Raw genomic sequence first — 18,167 nt, forward strand, 5'->3', positions numbered from 1 at the left:
GGGGATATGCTAATGGAAAATCAACCTTACCGCTCGATTTTCCTCTCCGTTTTCTGCTGTCCAGCCCCCGACAGCTAAACTTGCTAACTTGCTAGCCGAGGTGTTGTTTACCATAATGGATAGGGAGGCGTACCGCAACTGTAGCAGCCTGGTCAAAATACCAGTGCAGTCGTACGAGCAGTTTTGGTCTTCGCATTTTGTAGACTACATCGACAAGGAGCTGAGCTATTCAAAATTTTTCAAGAAATACTTGCTACCTAATCACCCATGCATGTTTTCAAGAAGGTTCACAGATGACTGGAAATGTAGAAAACAGTGGGTGACTGAGGAGGGAAAACCAAATTTCCAGAAACTGCTGCAAGAGTATGGTAATAATGAATGAGTGAATAAATAAAAAAGTCTCTCTTACGGATAACCAGGTTCCAGTTGCAGTGACAAATGCCTTGTAAGCTAATTCACTTGTGCTTGTTTCCTTTTTTCACAGACGAGACTCCGGTCCCTGTTGCAAACTGCAATGCTAAGGAGTACAATGCAAATCCTAAACAAGTAATGCCATTTAAAGAATTTATCCATTACTGGAAGGAATACATCCAGAATGGACACTCATCGCCCAAAGGATGCCTATATCTTAAGGATTGGCACATGTCACGGTATCATATTAATGAAAACAAACATCTTTCTGTCAAACAAAATGCATAAGAAGTGTCTATTGATCTTCAGGCTTTTGATACATCTTTCAAATGTGGCAACAAAAACCTGTTTTGAAGTAGAAATATCCAACATCTGTAAATGTTTAGGGGCAGTATGTTTTTACAAGGATTGTTTGATTTGGCCATCTCTAAAAATGTTAATCTGTCTATCAAAGTGATAAAGTTTTTTTGTTAGTGGGGACATTACTAATTTTTTTGTTTGTTAATAACAATTGTTGGTTTATGAGTTCATGAGTTGCACAGAAAATACCAGATGATCATTTGCCCTTTTGTGTTATGGTAGTATAGTTGGCCATGTGGTTTTTGATTAAAAACAGTAGCAACAAAATGTTACACCAAAACAGAACGTCCTGCATGTTAGAATACACAGCATGGTTGTAGTTTGTGTCAGAACACGTTGTAATTCACTTTAAGAAGAGTCTATAAATGATCTGTGGATTTTTCATTGCTGAACAGGGACTTTCCAGAACATAATGTTTATACTACACCCGTCTTCTTTTCTTCTGACTGGCTAAATGAATATTGGGATACGCTTGAGGTGGATGATTACCGCTTTGTCTACATGGGACCCAAAGGCTCATGGTATGAAAACTGAAATATTCTATTAGTAAATCTCTTATCATAGATCAGTATTTATTTATTTCTTTTCCTATGCAACCCAATGTTCTTTGTGGTCAGGACCCCGTTCCACGCAGATGTGTTCCGCTCCTACAGCTGGTCTGCAAACATCTGTGGCAGAAAGAAGTGGCTGCTATATCCTCCGGGTCAGGAGGACTTTTTACGAGACACTCACGGCAACCTACCATATGATGTAACTTCAGCGGAACTTCAAGACAGAGGCCTTTTCCCTCACTTTGAAGAAGCCTGCCAGCCTCTTGAAATTATTCAAGAGGCTGGAGAAATAATTTTTGTACCAAGTGGATGGCACCATCAAGTTTATAATCTGGTGAGACCTGCTGAAGATATCATAGCACCTAAGCCTTAGCTATATACTCTATAAAATAACAGAATATATTATGTTATGCGAAACTGATACGGAGAATTTCATTTAAAGTTTTGTAAAGTTTGAGTTTTATTTTTATTTTGTTTTCTTCCAGGAAGATACCATCTCTATTAATCATAATTGGCTGAATGGCTGCAACATTGACATCATGTGGCAGTTCCTTCAGAATGAACTGTCATCTGTTCAAAAAGAGATAGACGAATGGAGAAACACAATGGATTCGTGGCATCAGCACTGTCAGGTATTTCAGACTGTTCACTTGGTATGCTGTACACATGTTCTGCTGCCATTAATGTGCATAATTAAGTGGTGACTGCTCTGTGCATTTCCTTTCAGGTCATCATGAAGGCCTGCTCTGGTATTGATTATGGGGAATTTGCCTCATTCTTGAAAATAATTGCTGAAAACCGGATGGCTTTCCTGAATGCTTGTTCTTCTGGTGATTCCTCAGATTACTCTCGGCATCTCTCAGAGACCCTGATGACACTTGGACCTTACCACGCTGCCTTTGATTTACAAAGAGTGGCTCATATTATTGAATGCCTCTTGTGCAACGAAGACTTTAAGCGGCTTGATCATTCAGCAACTTTGCAGCCAGAAACCCTGTTACAGCAAATCCGAGACACCGTACAGTCCACAAGAGGGCAGCATCTCCTTTATCAGGAGTAATAGAATATGAACACGGTCACCTGGAATAGCTTGGGAAAAGAAAGTGCCAACTTGTATAGTGTAAAAGAGATACTGTAAAGGTATTGCTTTACATTTGTCTTGTATTTATTTTCAGTCAAATTTTGCTTGTCTGGACTTTGGTTTTGCACTGAAAGGAAAAAAAGGTATTAAAAAATACATTGGTTTCTTTCATTGTCATTTTCCATTACTGACTGAATGACCACCAGTGCCACATCATTGTTGGTCTATCTTTTATTACACAACTGAAACATCTAATCACTGTGATAAATAATACTTTATAATTTTACCAGCTCCTTCCTAACAAGGTTTGTAGTGCAGACAGAACAGCTGTAAAGCAATGGCAGTGTAACATACAGTTCTTCAGGGAACTGTCAATGAGAAATCTGTCAGAAGCGATGTATGTCACATATCAGAGAGCTACAAAACGTCCTCCTCTTCAGTTTATTTTCTCATCTTTAGGCCACCAGTCTGGCACAGAGACCTCAAGTGTCACACTGGTGTCGTCAGAAGATTTGAGCTTTAACACCTCCTTGGCATGAGCCAGGCGGATTAGGCTCAGACCCAGCTCCTCAACCCCTGCTCGGTGCTTCCCGGCTGGCTTGCCTGATTGTGTCTGCAGTACAGTTCCTTCCTCGAGGTCTTGGACTGGAGTTGACAATCGTACTGGCATCAGGCGTTTTCGAACCACCCCAGTGTGATGAGTCCTGGCTGTAAGCTCCTGGCCGATATAACAGCCCTTGCTAAAGCTGATACCCTGCATGTAGACGAGGTTTGACTCTAGTGGTAGCGCCAGCCCAGGAGGAAGGTCCTTAACTCCCTCAGGAAGTCCTAGACAACAAGGACAAAGAAACAACAAACATGACTTTTACAAAAGGCTCATACCAACCCGACCCACACTTCCCAACCCATGTTTATCTAATAAAATCTGCACTCTGTTATTGCTTAGTTATACCTATTGCATAACGATGTCTGTGATAGTCCTTTGTATCTCCTTTGTGACAAGATGCTATGACATCCACAGGATCAACTTGATTGTGCAACACCAATCTCCAACCCATTTGCAGAGCTCGAGGATCAGCCTCCCATACCAGAGCTCTTTCAGGGGTGGAAAGCTCAGGTTTACTGGCCTCTTGACCTGTTTGTTTTTGTTGGGAAAGCACCGCCCACACAGAGAGCTCTGGGCAAGAACTAATGTTGACCTTTCTGCGGAGCTTGTACACCTTCAAATGTCTTAAGATTGAGTCCTTAATCATGCTGTCACATTCCAGGAAAACACCATGCCCTCCTTCTGCTTCTTTCAGACTGAAAAGAAATACAGTAAGTTTAGTGTCTCATAAAATGATTAATCAGCCAGAAAACAGAACACTGGTGTTTTCACTTATTTATTCCAGGTGGAGCTATGAAGGGAACTGATGGGAAACAGATGTGGTCAGCAGACTTCATATGTCAATTACAATACAGGATGTGTGTTAAAGATACACATGATCAATTATGCCTTTTCATCTCTATCTATCTATCTATCTATCTATCTATCTATCTATCTATCTATCTATCTATCTATATGGTTAAATCTATCTAAATTAACGCAAAGAGCAGGAAGATTCAAAGCCATTTCAAAGATATGTCAAGTATTAAGAGAGACAAAGAAAGACCGAACAAAAGGAAAGCAAATAGAAAAGAAGAAGAAAAAGAAAAAGGAAAAAAAAAACATCAGAAAGAAGCAAACTGGTAACATGTGGAACTAAATGAAAAAATAAGCTAAATGAACACTAACAGACACCAAACTACTGCAAACAAAGAGAAATGACTGACAGAATAAGATCACAAACAAAGATGAAACGGTTGTTGGAAAATGATCAATGGCTGCAAAGATTCAAAACAGCCACAAGGAAACACAAGCGACAACAAAATTTATGGAAAATGACTGCAAAGAATCAGTCAAGAAACCTCAAAGAGTTTCAAGGAGGTTGTAACTTCTTTCTAAACCGGTGGTTTTTGTTTTTGTTTTTTTTGTTTGTTTGTTTGTTTTTCTTTTCTACCACACTCCAAAAACATGTATAATATTACAGGTTAACTAATGGTTCTAAACAGGATTGGTATACATGCTTATCTGTCTCTGTGCTGGAGTGATAATTGTCAAATGTCAGCCAGCATAAGCTCCACCCTCCCAAGACCCTAAACAAAATACAGAGTAATAGCAAAATAGCCAGATATAATTTGCAACTGGGATGCAAAGTAGACGCAAAACAGATGTTTTTCCCTTTCATTTTCAGAGTGAAGCGAAGAAGACTTATTTGAGCTGTGACAAAGCCCTCAACTAAAAACAGCATCGGGCTTCCATATCAGCAACTGCCCCGTCATGTAAATAAGTGATCACAACTTCGTGCTCTCTGTAAATTCCGTCAACAACAAAATGAAGTACACACTTACCTGTACAACAGGATGTCATACAGAGTTCTTCCTTGTACATTTAGCATGTGAGCGTACATGGCAGCACGTTCGGGCTCTTCAAACAGCCCCATGTCATTGGTTATAAGCCCCTGAAGAAACGGGCTTGTATCTTGTCCTTGAATCTTAAGCAGGGTCCTGTGCGGAAGGTGGTAGCACACAAACTGTCCCGGGACATTTTTACTCGTGTCCTGGCTGTATCGCTTGACCCGAATCGCCGCAGAAGCTGGAGCACCGGAAAGAAGCATAACACACAAAACGGTGGGTTTTCTGGCGTAAACACCCAAAGCGGTAAACGCTTCTCGGGCGAAACAGAAAACCCCCATTATATATGATCCCAGAGGAGCGTACCCAGTCCTAAAATGAGTGACTACTCTTTTAACAACTGTGAACAGCTATATAACCGAGGACACAACAACATCCACTCTAAGAGGGCTCCATTTTGGTGTCCCATAATACATTGCTCAACAAAAGCTGATCACGTGAGCACGGTTTTCGTAAAGCTCGCGATGACCCCCCCACCCCACACACACAAACACACACACACTTTTGTCTTAAAATAACATGTACACGAGTACTTCAGTTTCATAATATGTACTTCTAACACATTTCAGAATTTCATAGGATTTTTTTTTATGGAATATTAGGTTGATATTAAAGAAAAGTGCACGTAGAGGGAACTTTTGGGAAAGAAAAGGCTAAACTTCATTGTTTATTGTTGTAAATTATAACAAAAAACTCACTCTTATTTGGCCAAAAGCATTAACATATTGGCCAAATAATAATCCCTCTCTCTCTCTCTCTCTCTCTCTCTCTCGCTCTGTCTCCTAATTACGATTAATTAATTACAAAAATAATAATGATAATAATAATTAAGCACGAGGGTCAGTAATGAAGTCCTGCCCCAAGTGGAGGAGTTCAAGTATCTCGGGGTCTTGTTCATGAATGAGCGAAGGATGGATTGGTGCAGAGTCTGCAGTGATGCAGACTGCATCGGTCTGTCATGGTGAAGAAGGAGCTGAGCCAAAAGGTTAAGCTCTCGATTTACAGGTCGATCTACGCCTCTGTCCTCACCTATGGTCATGAGCTGTGGGTAGTCCAAAGAATGAGATCGTGAATACAGGCGGCTTAAAGAGTTTTCTTGCAGGCGTCTCCAACTCCGGTCTTGTATCGAGGAGTGTTTCCCCGTCAGGATCTGTTACCTCTACCCCGCCCGCAGGAAAAAAGGCGGAGTCAGTCGCGCATTCAGGGAAAGGCACGTCCCATGGCACGTCCCCGCAACATTGCTTCTCTGTTTGCTCCATTTCTAGATCCGTGCCTCTGCCACTCTCACGGCACCAAGGTTTTACGGATAGCAGCAGAGGGCAAAATTGACTGTGTTATCGTCTTTTTAATCTACTGCGTCAGTTGGGGGCTGGAGAAAGTTAAAGTCATTGTAAAGTGTTTGCTGTGTTTTATCATTGTTGACACAACTAAAGACTTATGTCCATAATTATATTACTTGAAACATTGTCTTAGGTGTTTTGTTAGAAGAAAGCCTATTTGATTTGGTTATAAACAAAGAACCACACTTAGTGTTTCTTTGTGTAATGTTTGGAAACTTCAGATTTATTCAAATAAAATTATTATTTAAACCTATTTGATTTTCATTCCATTTCAAATATGCACAGTGTGTTTTCCTGACTGTATTGGGCTACTTTCTTTCAGCAGGAATGCAGCTGCATACATTTTGCCAAGAGAGAGCTCTGTTAAGTCATATTGTTGTAGGGAAGCTATATCTGGTGGGTTTCTGCTGACATGGCTTCAGTCCACTGGTAGCTTCTCTAAGTTGGATCCCTCTAACATAAAGTATCTTCATTGTAGCCAGGGGGACACGCTTTCTGACGGCTAAGAGCTCACCTGTCAGATACCGTTCCCCCTGTGTTTAAAGGGTCAAGATGTTTCCACATCTGTCAGAGTGTTTCTACTAAGTCATTTTTAGTCCAGCACAAGCTTCTCTGAGTTTCAGTCCTCTAACATAAAGCATCTTCATATTAGCCAGGGGGACACGCTTTCTGACGGCTAAGAGCTCACCTGTCAGATACCGTTCCCCCTGTGTTTAAAGGGTCAAGATGTTTCCATATCTGTCAGAGTGTTTCTACTAAGTCATTTTTAGTCCAGCACAAGCTTCTCTGAGTTTCAGTCCTCTAACATAAAGCATCTTCATATTAGCCAGGGGGACACGCTTTCTGATGGCTAAGAGCTCACCTGTCAGATACCGTTCCCCCTGTGTTTAAAGGGTCAAGATGTTTCCACATCTGTCAGAGTGTTTCTACTAAGTCATTTTCAGTCCAGCACAAGCTTCTCTGAGTTTCAGTCCTCTAACATAAAGCATCTTCATATTAGCCAGGGGGACACGCTTTCTGACGGCTAAGAGCTCACCTGTCAGATACCGTTCCCCTTGTGTTTAAAGGGTCAAGATGTTTCCACATCTGTCAGAGTGTTTCTACTAAGTCATTTTTAGTCCAGCACAAGCTTCTCTGAGTTTCAGTCCTCTAACATAAAGCATCTTCATATTAGCCAGGGGGACACGCTTTCTGACGGCTAAGAGCTCACCTGTCAGATACCGTTCCCCCTGTGTTTAAAGTGTGAAGATGTTTCCATATCTGTCAGAGTGTTTCTACTAAGTCATTTTCAGTCCAGCACAAGCTTCTCTGAGTTTCAGCCCTCTAACATAAAGCATCTTCATATTAGCCAGGGGGACACGCTTTCTGACGGCTAAGAGCTCACCTGTCAGATACCGTTCCCCCTGTGTTTAAAGGGTCAAGATGTTTCCATATCTGTCAGAGTGTTTCTACTAAGTCATTTTCAGTCCAGCACAAGCTTCTCTGAGTTTCAGCCCTCTAACATAAAGCATCTTCATATTAGCCAGGGGGACACGCTTTCTGACGGCTAAGAGCTCACCTGTCAGATACCGTTCCCCCTGTGTTTAAAGGGTGAAGATGTTTCCATATCTGTCAGAGTGTTTCTACTAAGTCATTTTCAGTCCAGCACAAGCTTCTCTGAGTTTCAGTCCTCTAACATAAAGCATCTTCATATTAGCCAGGGGGACACGCTTTCTGATGGCTAAGAGCTCACCTGTCAGATACCGTTCCCCCTGTGTTTAAAGGGTCAAGATGTTTCCACATCTGTCAGAGTGTTTCTACTAAGTCATTTTTAGTCCAGCACAAGCTTCTCTGAGTTTCAGTCCTCTAACATAAAGCATCTTCATATTAGCCAGGGGGACACGCTTTCTGACGGCTAAGAGCTCACCTGTCAGATACCGTTCCCCCTGTGTTTAAAGTGTGAAGATGTTTCCATATCTGTCAGAGTGTTTCTACTAAGTCATTTTCAGTCCAGCACAAGCTTCTCTGAGTTTCAGCCCTCTAACATAAAGCATCTTCATATTAGCCAGGGGGACACGCTTTCTGACGGCTAAGAGCTCACCTGTCAGATACCGTTCCCCCTGTGTTTAAAGGGTCAAGATGTTTCCATATCTGTCAGAGTGTTTCTACTAAGTCATTTTCAGTCCAGCACAAGCTTCTCTGAGTTTCAGCCCTCTAACATAAAGCATCTTCATATTAGCCAGGGGGACACGCTTTCTGACGGCTAAGAGCTCACCTGTCAGATACCGTTCCCCCTGTGTTTAAAGGGTGAAGATGTTTCCATATCTGTCAGAGTGTTTCTACTAAGTCATTTTCAGTCCAGCACAAGCTTCTCTGAGTTTCAGTCCTCTAACATAAAGCATCTTCATATTAGCCAGGGGGACACGCTTTCTGACGGCTAAGAGCTCACCTGTCAGATACCGTTCCCCCTGTGTTTAAAGGGTCAAGATGTTTCCACATCTGTCAAGAGTGTTTCTACTAAGTCATTTTCAGTCCAGCACAAGCTTCTCTGAGTTTCAGTCCCTCATCATCTGGTAAAATATCAACTTACTGAATGGAAAAGCCTTTATTTAAAACAATGAAATATCAAATATTGCACAGTTTTGAAACAGTATAATATAACAGTAAATAAATTAAGTAAATAAAATAACAACAAAGCCTTACAATAAAACATAAGATTATAGAACTTAAAGTTGTCTGTCAGTAATTAAAATAAAATAATTATATTATTGTTGAAACTTAAAAAAATAAAATTGTAAATCCACTTAAAATGTACCTATTTTCAAGAACTTTTTGTTTAACAACAGTTAAACAGTTTAATTACAGTTACAACAAATAAACGCAAAAACATACAAAAACTCCACTTTTATACTTCCATTGTTATGTTCAGCATGCTGTACACTTGAATGGTTCCTCCATCTTTGGTTGTCCAACACAGTCATGGTGGAACCACCTTCCACAGGCATCACATGAGATCTGTTTGTGAAAATATGTATTAAATGTAAAAGTCACCATGTCTTCAAAAATATTAACTAGAGGAATGACGTTTCAGCCAATGCTTCTGTGCTGGCACATTTCATGTTCTTGTTTTGAACCAGTGTCAGTGCTTGACCTAAATCAGAAATACATGTGTTTTGTGTTTGATTTTTTATAATATCATGCTCCTATTTGTTTTTCACCTTTTTCAAATTGGGGGAAAATATACATATTCTTTTATTATTCATCACTTTTAGGATATAATCTTACTGTGCACATTTGGCCTGAGATGGAAGTTTAATTGCCAATAAGTGAAATGAAACAGTTACATATAATCCTGTTCACATTCCAGCTCTGAGGGGATCGCAAATACAGTACACAACAAGATGACGAATGACATACATAAACAGTGGAATGATGAACAGAATCAAGTACTTAAGAAATAAACATGGTTTACCCAACAGAAGTTAAGACCCCAAATTTACTTTCTGAAAGATGGAGCACACAACTGGATATTCTAATGTAAATTTGACTAAACCTTTATTTGGAACACCTTACTTTTTCAATAGTATGATTTTTCTTAATGTTAATGGGTGCTGATTTAGAATATGATTTATTTCATCATTCTTTGATTTTATTTTTTGTAAATGAAAAGCATAATTAGATATTCATATTAATTGTATATTAATATACATAAAATACCCAAGTCAGTTGTTCCTCTGGACTGCCATCCACACTGGCCTCCCCACAGTGAAGACACAGGTTTGTCAGGTCATCTGTCAAAATATTGCAAAATTATTTTTAAACAAGGTAATGATGACCACATCAGTTTTCATTTGCAGCACAATCTCAGCAATGACAACTACTGCAGTCATATTTATTTTCAATTACTGTATTGCATGTATTGCATAACTTACCTGAATCTCTGAGAAGAGTAGTGGCAATCTGCCACCACAAATCTGACACATCCTTTGGGGAAGCAGGAAATGTGACTGGCTGATTGTATAAGATTTTCTCTGCAAACTGATTGAAAAACAATACAGTCAATTAAAAATACTTTTAATGATGATCAATGAATTTTATGCAACGTACTGTGTGTGTACACAGAGTTAAGTAAAAGGAGTAATCTTTTACGAACCACAATGGCAAAAACACCACAGGACGTGCTGTCTGGTTGGTGGGGATGAGGCACTGTGTCACATTTCCACCTTGACACATGTATCCCTTTTCTCCTCATGAGTGCCCTATTTAAAACATCCAGTGTAACATGCAAAAAAAACTTTTCCTCAGAACATAGCAAGCTATTAAAGACAATCAAGAGCACAATGATAAACTTGTGATACTGTTATAAAAAACAGCAAATGTAATTTGTCCAATGTGGAACCTATATGATTTGGAATATTTCAAAGGATCTCAGAGGACCTCTGCATTATGTAATAATGTTCTCATCTATAGCAATGAATGACAATTGTGTTATATTACAACTAAAGCTATAATTACAGTTTACCTTGATGCATCCTGGCACCTTTTTAACTTGGCAGCAGTTTCTCCAAGTGGATCCAGGAGGAGCGTCTTGTTCTGTGATGGATATATCACCTGTACCCAACAAAAAAAAAAAAAGACTATAATTTAGAAGATATTTTATATGATATACAAGTGATTTTTATCAGGTACAAAACATAGTACCTAATCTAAAACCCATGTCTTTGAAAAATATATGTAACATGCCAACTAATATGAAGAATGTTCCGTAAAACACTTACAACCAGAAACCAGTGATGGTGTTCATTCACAACTCCAAACAGCAACTGATATTTTGAAGGGTCCCACTGAATCAAGGTACATAAATAAGTTTAGAGTTGCAACCATCCACATCAAATTAAAGTTGCAGGAATATGTTACAAGAAAATAACTAACTAACCCTGAATCGTGGAACTTTTCCATTCCATACTGATGTCATTCCATATGTATCAATATGAAGAACCTTCTCTGGTGACTTCACATTGTGCTGCCTCTCAAGCATGGCCAGGTAGGCATTGATGACCTAAGAATATTGAGATGGCATTAACTGTGCCAAATATATTATTTTATGTAAACATATATACCACTTAAATTACTTAACCATTACTTTCTACTTTTTTTATACTTATTTACTCATACTTAACTTAGTAAATAACCATTTTTACCTCACTCTCTAATTCCAGTCCAGGCCTTGTTTGACCAATGTCCCAGTAAAAAATCTTATATGGCCCAATTTTAGAAAGAAGGATGTGGGGGTTCAGACCATCCCAGGCATCCTTCACATCTACATAAAAAGCAAAAATTATGAATTACTATATAAATGCCTTGCATATTAGGGAAGCAATTCTGTCTAGTAATAAAAATATTAAAAATCAACACTTAAAAGATTGAGATAAATGTCTAAACATACATTTCTCTATAGTCCCGGATGATGAAGCTTGAGTTGGGGCTGGTGAAGCAGAGGATGTTGGTGTTTCCGGGGCTGGTGGTTGTGCAGAGATTGATGATGGTGTGGTGGAGGACGGTGGTGCAAAAGCTGTTGGTGTTCCAGAGACTGATGGAGTTGTCAGGTCTGCTGGTGTTGCAGGTGATGAGGTTGGTGCAAGGGTTGAAGTGGAGCTAGATGCTGTTACAGAAGCTGTAACTGTTCCAGGAGCTTTGGGTGATGCTGGTGGTGGGGTTGTTGCTAATTGCACCCTCTGTGATTTTATTTGATGGGGGATTCTTGGCTGCTGTGCTTTAAATGGCTGGAGGTGATCAATGTTTACTTTTGGAATGAATTGTGTTTCTGATTGTAGGTCAGCACTCTTATCATGTATGGCCACAATTGTAAATGGCCCGGTCCAATTTGGGTCCAACTTCCCTCCCTTTCTCTGTTGGCTCCTGATGTTTTTTCGAAGGACCTCTTCTCCTACATTAAAAGAGGCCTTTTTCTCTGATTTTGGTGTTTTGTAGGCATCTTGAGCCTTTTTAATATTTTGGCGTACCACATTAAATAGTGACTCCTGCCTGTCGATGGCCTCTGACACCACCTCTTGCTTCACAGTCTTCTCCACACTGCTGTCTATCTGTTTTGTAAAACAAAATTTTCAGTATTTCACTGTTAATGATTTTGATATGTTAACAGGGTCTCCACACTCATTAAGCATTTGTGCCCTTTTGGATGGTATAAATATGGAAGCAAAGAGATACACATAAACTGGTCTGTGAGCTGCAGAGTGACACGAGTGCCAACAGACTGCTGCACTGACTTGTGTCCACAGTTTTAGGCAGGTGGTCATAATCTTATGCCTGATCGGTGTATGTATATAGCCATCACTCATTGGCCATTTTCAGTCGACACTTGTGTAACACTGTGTAATACTACATTTCTGTCATAAACTATTATGAATAACTAACAGAGAATGTACTTCTAACAACCAATGCTTTACAGTAATGAGCTACAATTTAGTCAACGTTTAATTGAAAACAGAGTCTTCATCATGGTTTACGCTTTAAACCAACCTCGTAGTCTTCAGGCACCTCAGAAGGATATCGAGCCTCGGTTCCAAACAGAAGGAAGAAAGGTGAAAACTTCGTTGTGATTTGTTTTTTGGTTCTTAGTCCAAACATCACTGAGTCCAGATACTCATCCCACCGCTCAGGCCGTTCACAGACAAGTTTGCACAGTGCCCTAAAAAGAGAAATTACATCAATAACTTAGCCAACTTATTTAAATTACAGTTTGAATCCACATTATCATAATATCAGAAATATATTAAAATTGTGGCTTTATATTGTTTTAGCACAGGATTATAATTATAAACCAGCTTGAAGTGATTTTATACTATGTTTTAGGTTTTGGATAGGTGATTCTTGATGAGAACAGTTGATTTATGTCCAATGTACTTAAACATTATGTTTAAAATGCATAACAGCACCAGATTTTATGGCATATACCAAGTATTAAACATATTTTCCCACCAAACAAACAGAGTAATTAAGAAAACTACAATTACCTTTGTATGGTCCCGTTTAACTTTTCCACAAACCCATTTGTCTGTGGGTGGTAAGGTGCACAGAGGCTACGCTTAATGACCAGAGTTTTACACACTTCTGTGTTCACCTGTTGATCAACAACATAAATGTGTGCAATTATTGCAGTAATCCTATGAAGACACTTTGTATCAGGATTTTGTAATCCCGGTGTAAAATCTCCTACCTATTCCAGCACTGTCTGGAACTACATTGTTATGTACTATAACAATATCCAAAATCCAACAAACCTCGTTAACGAACTCTCGTCCCTGGTCAGTCAAAATTCGTTTTGGGGCCCCAAAACAATAGAAAAACTTGATGATGCACTCTGCAACATTTGCAGCCGTTTTAGCAGGGAGGGCAAATGCCTCAGACCACTTTGTGAAGTAGTCCACCATCACGCAGATGTACATGTTTCCAGCCTCTGTTTTTGCGAGTTTACCCACGATGTCCATCCCCACTAGTTCAAATGGATGGTTTATCTTCAAAAAACACATTGGAAAAATCAAATGTACAGATTGCATTTACAGTGTAACCTTTTTAAAACATTTCATTGCAAATTAGTAACATAAAAGGGAGAATATAAATTTGGAGTCACCTGTATGGGGATGTATTCACTCTCCTGTTTTATGGTTACAGCACTGACCTGACATTGCTGACATTCTGAAACCTGCGACACATGATGTAAAACTGTCTTAATGTTCTAAAATATTTATCTTATTAAGACATGTTTTTTGATAGTGTGTCTTTGGACAAACAAATAAATACCTTTTTTGCACCATACCAAACAGATTTAAAAGATCTTTAGAGAACTACGCATGTATAGTAATTTGGAGAAAATATTATTGCTTAAAAGTAACATTATTATGTGTATATAAAATCAAAATATGTACTCACCCATTTTTCGGTATCATTCGTCATGCCAGGCCATTAAAATCTTTTTCCTATCGCATTCCTTGTTTTGACAATGCCACAGTGGGCCCCAAAAGCACTGGCATGGAACTCTTTAAAAATCTGGTTTGCATCCTCTGTGCCACAAACCACTTTCCTCTTCTGACCAGCCTTTCCTTTCATATAATACAATGATCCTTCTGTTGAATATAAAAAACATAATAATGATCAAATGAGTGCCTAATAAATACTAAATCTCATAATAATTTGTATACAGTATCTACTGTATCTGTGTTTATGAAAGCAATGACAATTCACCATCTGCTTCAGCAAACATTTGTGGTGCTATGAGTTAATCATGAAAACTGCACCATTCGGATGATGTTTTTGGAAAAGCTGTTTATTCATTTGTTAAACTGTTCTCGTACACTACCATGACACAGTTATTTAACAGTGTTAGGACCAGTAATGTAACTGGCAACAGCATGTTTATTAATAAGTGCTGCGCTTGTTAAATTTTTTTAAACTCCATCCAACTTCTAACAAATTATTAAAAAGAGTAGAACCACTGTGAAAATAGCTCACCCGTGTAAATTGTTTATGTTATGTGAAATTTGACCAAAAAATCTTTAAACAACTGGAAAAAAAAAAAAAAAAAAAAAATCTAAGCATAGTTAGCATTTATTACCTTTAACCAGCATACCATACAGTATAGGACACATTTACAGATGACAAATTTGTATCTTTATTAACTTACCATCAACTATGAAGTCCAAAGCTCTTATCCTCATTATAAATTTCTGGGATTTGTTAGCGCCGTCTGGATATTTACCAGATGTCAGATAATTTACAATTGCGTTGTAAAGTCCTGGATCCATTTGCCTAGCAGGGATGACTCAAACAGGTTAATTAGCTCGACTCTGTGAAAAAGTTAATGCGACTTAAGCTTATAATTGTCACTGCACAATAAGGCTGTTTAGGATTTAGATGGGCCTTCACATACCTCTTCTGCAGGGTTTTCACGGTTCTACGACTTTTTCAAAGTTAATTTGCCTGGTCAATAAACACCGTTCGACGTCGTGTGCACGTAACGTAATTGCAGCAAATGGTGTGGATTTGTTTGAAAACAACTTTGTGCAAATAATTGAAAACTGTGTTAAAATAGTTAAGCGATCGCATAAGTGACATATACTACGTGCAAAAATGAAAATATATCTTAATAAAAAATTAATGAAGTAATCTTGTGGTTTACTTGATGACGTCATACATGTCGTGTGCAACTTCTGGCACTTAACTGTCTGCTAACAATCCCTGTTTTTAAAGGCCTAGAAATAGGTATTTAAAGTTCCAGAGAGGGTGGTCGCTTTTTTAGGCAATATATATATATATATGTAGGTACAACAGTGTCTGTGTACATGTTATTGTGGAAAACCTTTTAGCACTACAAGAAAATTAGAATGATTTTGAAGGTGACGCAATGATTTTTTTTCCCATTTAAAATTATACAGATGGCAGCATGAACAATAACACCTAAATTAAAATAATATGATGAGCACTCTCTGCCTTTGACTCTACATCAAATGGCCTTAGTAAATATTCATATAGTTTTTTAAAATGTGCTTAACAAGGTGGCTTAAGTTGAGGACCTTCCATGTGGATTAAGGCTGCCTCACTGGCTTCTGTGGCTATGTTTAATCTAAAACTTGTTCTATGATGGTGAGATCTGTACTGTGTGTTCAATGTCATCATGAACATGATTATATAGAGACAGTAGGGTAATTCTGTGTAGATTTTCAATCATCCAGGCAAAAAAAATGTATTGATCTTGAAGTTTATTAACATCAGCTGGACTTTTATTTTATGAGATGTTTCAACACTCATTGAAGTGGCTTTTTCAGTCTAAAAAACACTTGCTGGAAACAAAACAGATATGCCTCGAGACTCATTTCATTTCCATGTAGTGTGTTTATTTAAGTTGGATTTAAGTTATTAACTTGGTTTTTTAAGCTTTTGACATTCTCCTGGTGGAGAACAGTTCTGTGTTGCCATGACAATGTGGTGAACATGGTTGGCCTTAGCCGTCAGAAAGCGTGTCCCCCTGGCTAATATGAAGATGCTTTATGTTAGAGGACTGAAACTCAGAGAAGCTTGTGCTGGACTGAAAATGACTTAGTAGAAACACTCTGACAGATGTGGAAACATCTTCACCCTTTAAACACAGGGGGAACGGTATCTGACAGGTGAGCTCTTAGCCGTCAGAAAGCGTGTTCCCCTGGCTAATATGAAGATACTTTATGTTAGAGGGCTGAAACTCAGAGAAGCTTGTGCTGGACTGAAAATGACTTAGTAGAAACACTCTGACAGATATGGAAACATCTTCACACTTTAAACACAGGGGGAACGGTATCTGACAGGTGAGCTCTTAGCCATCAGAAAGCGTGTCCCCCTGGCTAATATGAAGATACTTTATGTTAGAGGACTGAAACTCAGAGAAGCTTGTGCTGGACTAAAAATGACTTAGTAGAAACACTCTGACAGATATGGAAACATCTTGACCCTTTAAACACAGGGGGAACGGTATCTGACAGGTGAGCTCTTAGCCGTCAGAAAGCGTGTCCCCCTGGCTACAATGAAGATACTTTATGTTAGAGGGATCCAACTTAGAGAAGCTACCAGTGGACTGAAGCCATGTCAGCAGAAACCCACCAGATATAGCTTCCCTACAACAATATGACTTAACAGAGCTCTCTCTTGGCAAAATGTATGCAGCTGCATTCCTGCTGAAAGAAAGTAGCCCAATACAGTCAGGAAAACACACTGTGCATATTTGAAATGGAATGAAAATCAAATAGGTTTAAATAATAATTTTATTTGAATAAATCTGAAGTTTCCAAACATTACACAAAGAAACACTAAGTGTGGTTCTTTGTTTATAACCAAATCAAATAGGCTTTCTTCTAACAAAACACCTAAGACAATGTTTCAAGTAATATAATTATTGACATAAGTCTTTAGTTGTGTCAACAATGATAAAACACAGCAAACACTTTACAATGACTTTAACTTTCTCCAGCCCCCAACTGACGCAGTAGATTAAAAAGACGATAACACAGTCAATTTTGCCCTCTGCTGCTATCCGTAAAACCTTGGTGCCGTGAGAGTGGCAGAGGCACGGATCTAGAAATGGAGCAAACAGAGAAGCAATGTTGCGGGGACGTGCCTTTCCCTGAATGCGCGACTGACTCCGCCTTTTTTCCTGCGGGCGGGGTAGAGGTAACAGATCCTGACGGGGAAACACTCCTCGATACAAGACCGGTCCTCCTGAGCTACTGTCCTGCAGGTTTTGGATTCTACCCTGATGCAACACACCTGACTCAAATCACTGGGTCATTAACAGGCTTGTGCAGAGGTGTGTTGTAGTAGGATACATCTAAGACCTGCAGGACATTAGCACGCGAGGACCGGAGTTGGAGACCCCTGCTCCATAGGGTGGCCGGGAGATAAAGTGAGAAGCTCAGTGATCCGGGAGGGGCTCAGAGTAGAGCCGCTGTTTCTCCACATGGAGAGTGGAATCACTTAAACCTCTGAATGACTTTGCATATCATAGGACACTTTAGTGAACGTTAACACCGACTGAGAAATAATGTAAAATAAATAAATAAATAAATAGATAAATAAATAAAACTATCTGAGGCTCTTAAAAACCTCCTAAAATCCACAAATATCACACATTAAATAATTGTAATGCCACTGTTTAAAAACATGTTTTTAATGTACTAAAGTGCATTGAAAACATGTTTGTTAAACATGCACTTCCCCCTTTTTTGTTTTAAACTTATCCTGCATTTTGCACAAACCTGTCTAGTGGCTCTCTGGTAGTCTTACAGCAGCCACTTCCTCCTCCTCTCAGGTTGTTCCTGGAATCATGATGGTTGTTGGTGATTAGCTGATCGGCTTTTCTCTCTTGCTGCATTTGTTGATCGTTCAGCTGAGAAAACTAGAGAAAAC

At 39.0% G+C, this 18,167-nt stretch overlaps 3 protein-coding genes across 3 annotated transcripts; 1 reads left to right on the top strand and 2 right to left on the bottom strand.

The window, feature by feature from the left end:
- The first annotated feature begins 115 nt into the window (after positions 1–115).
- On the top strand, positions 116–2,569 carry jmjd4 (jumonji domain containing 4). The gene is made up of 6 exons (XM_041991958.1): positions 116–368; positions 485–650; positions 1,167–1,292; positions 1,389–1,656; positions 1,808–1,954; positions 2,050–2,569. The coding sequence occupies exons 1-6, from the start codon at positions 116–118 to the stop codon at positions 2,380–2,382; spliced, it is 1,293 nt and encodes a 430-aa protein (XP_041847892.1). The 3' UTR covers positions 2,383–2,569.
- Positions 2,540–5,315, bottom strand: iba57 (iron-sulfur cluster assembly factor IBA57). The gene is made up of 3 exons (XM_041991963.1): positions 4,834–5,315; positions 3,356–3,705; positions 2,540–3,231 (listed from the first exon to the last, which is right to left on the bottom strand). The coding sequence occupies exons 1-3, from the start codon at positions 5,175–5,177 to the stop codon at positions 2,840–2,842; spliced, it is 1,086 nt and encodes a 361-aa protein (XP_041847897.1). The 5' UTR covers positions 5,178–5,315; the 3' UTR covers positions 2,540–2,839.
- A 3,646-nt stretch (positions 5,316–8,961) lies between these two features.
- Positions 8,962–11,723, bottom strand: LOC121644147. Its single transcript, XM_041991888.1, has 9 exons — positions 11,662–11,723; positions 11,417–11,535; positions 11,152–11,274; positions 10,994–11,059; positions 10,738–10,826; positions 10,369–10,474; positions 10,148–10,253; positions 9,933–10,006; positions 8,962–9,230 (listed from the first exon to the last, which is right to left on the bottom strand). Exons 3-9 carry the CDS (start codon positions 11,251–11,253, stop codon positions 9,141–9,143), a joined length of 633 nt encoding a protein of 210 aa, XP_041847822.1. The 5' UTR covers positions 11,254–11,274; positions 11,417–11,535; positions 11,662–11,723; the 3' UTR covers positions 8,962–9,140.
- Between the last annotated feature and the right edge of the window lie 6,444 nt (positions 11,724–18,167).

The sequence above is a fragment of the Melanotaenia boesemani genome, chromosome 8 (genome assembly GCF_017639745.1).
Source record: "Melanotaenia boesemani isolate fMelBoe1 chromosome 8, fMelBoe1.pri, whole genome shotgun sequence".
NCBI lineage: Eukaryota > Metazoa > Chordata > Actinopteri > Atheriniformes > Melanotaeniidae > Melanotaenia > Melanotaenia boesemani.

Coding starts and splice junctions, on each gene's coding strand:
- jmjd4 (XM_041991958.1), top strand. CDS start 116: ATGGATAGGGAGGCGTACCGCAACTGTAGCAGCCTGGTCAAAATACCA. Junction 369..484: donor GAAACTGCTGCAAGAGTATG/GTAATAATGAAT, acceptor CTTTTTTCACAG/ACGAGACTCCGGTCCCTGTT. Junction 1,955..2,049: donor CGTGGCATCAGCACTGTCAG/GTATTTCAGACT, acceptor ATTTCCTTTCAG/GTCATCATGAAGGCCTGCTC.
- iba57 (XM_041991963.1), bottom strand. CDS start 5,177: ATGGGGGTTTTCTGTTTCGCCCGAGAAGCGTTTACCGCTTTGGGTGTT. Junction 3,706..4,833: donor TATGACATCCTGTTGTACAG/GTAAGTGTGTAC, acceptor ATTTCTTTTCAG/TCTGAAAGAAGCAGAAGGAG. Junction 3,232..3,355: donor CAGACATCGTTATGCAATAG/GTATAACTAAGC, acceptor CTTGTTGTCTAG/GACTTCCTGAGGGAGTTAAG.
- LOC121644147 (XM_041991888.1), bottom strand. CDS start 11,253: ATGCTTGAGAGGCAGCACAATGTGAAGTCACCAGAGAAGGTTCTTCAT. Junction 11,060..11,151: donor GAAAAGTTCCACGATTCAGG/GTTAGTTAGTTA, acceptor ACCTTGATTCAG/TGGGACCCTTCAAAATATCA. Junction 9,231..9,932: donor CAGAGGAACAACTGACTTGG/GTATTTTATGTA, acceptor TTTCACAAACAG/ATCTCATGTGATGCCTGTGG.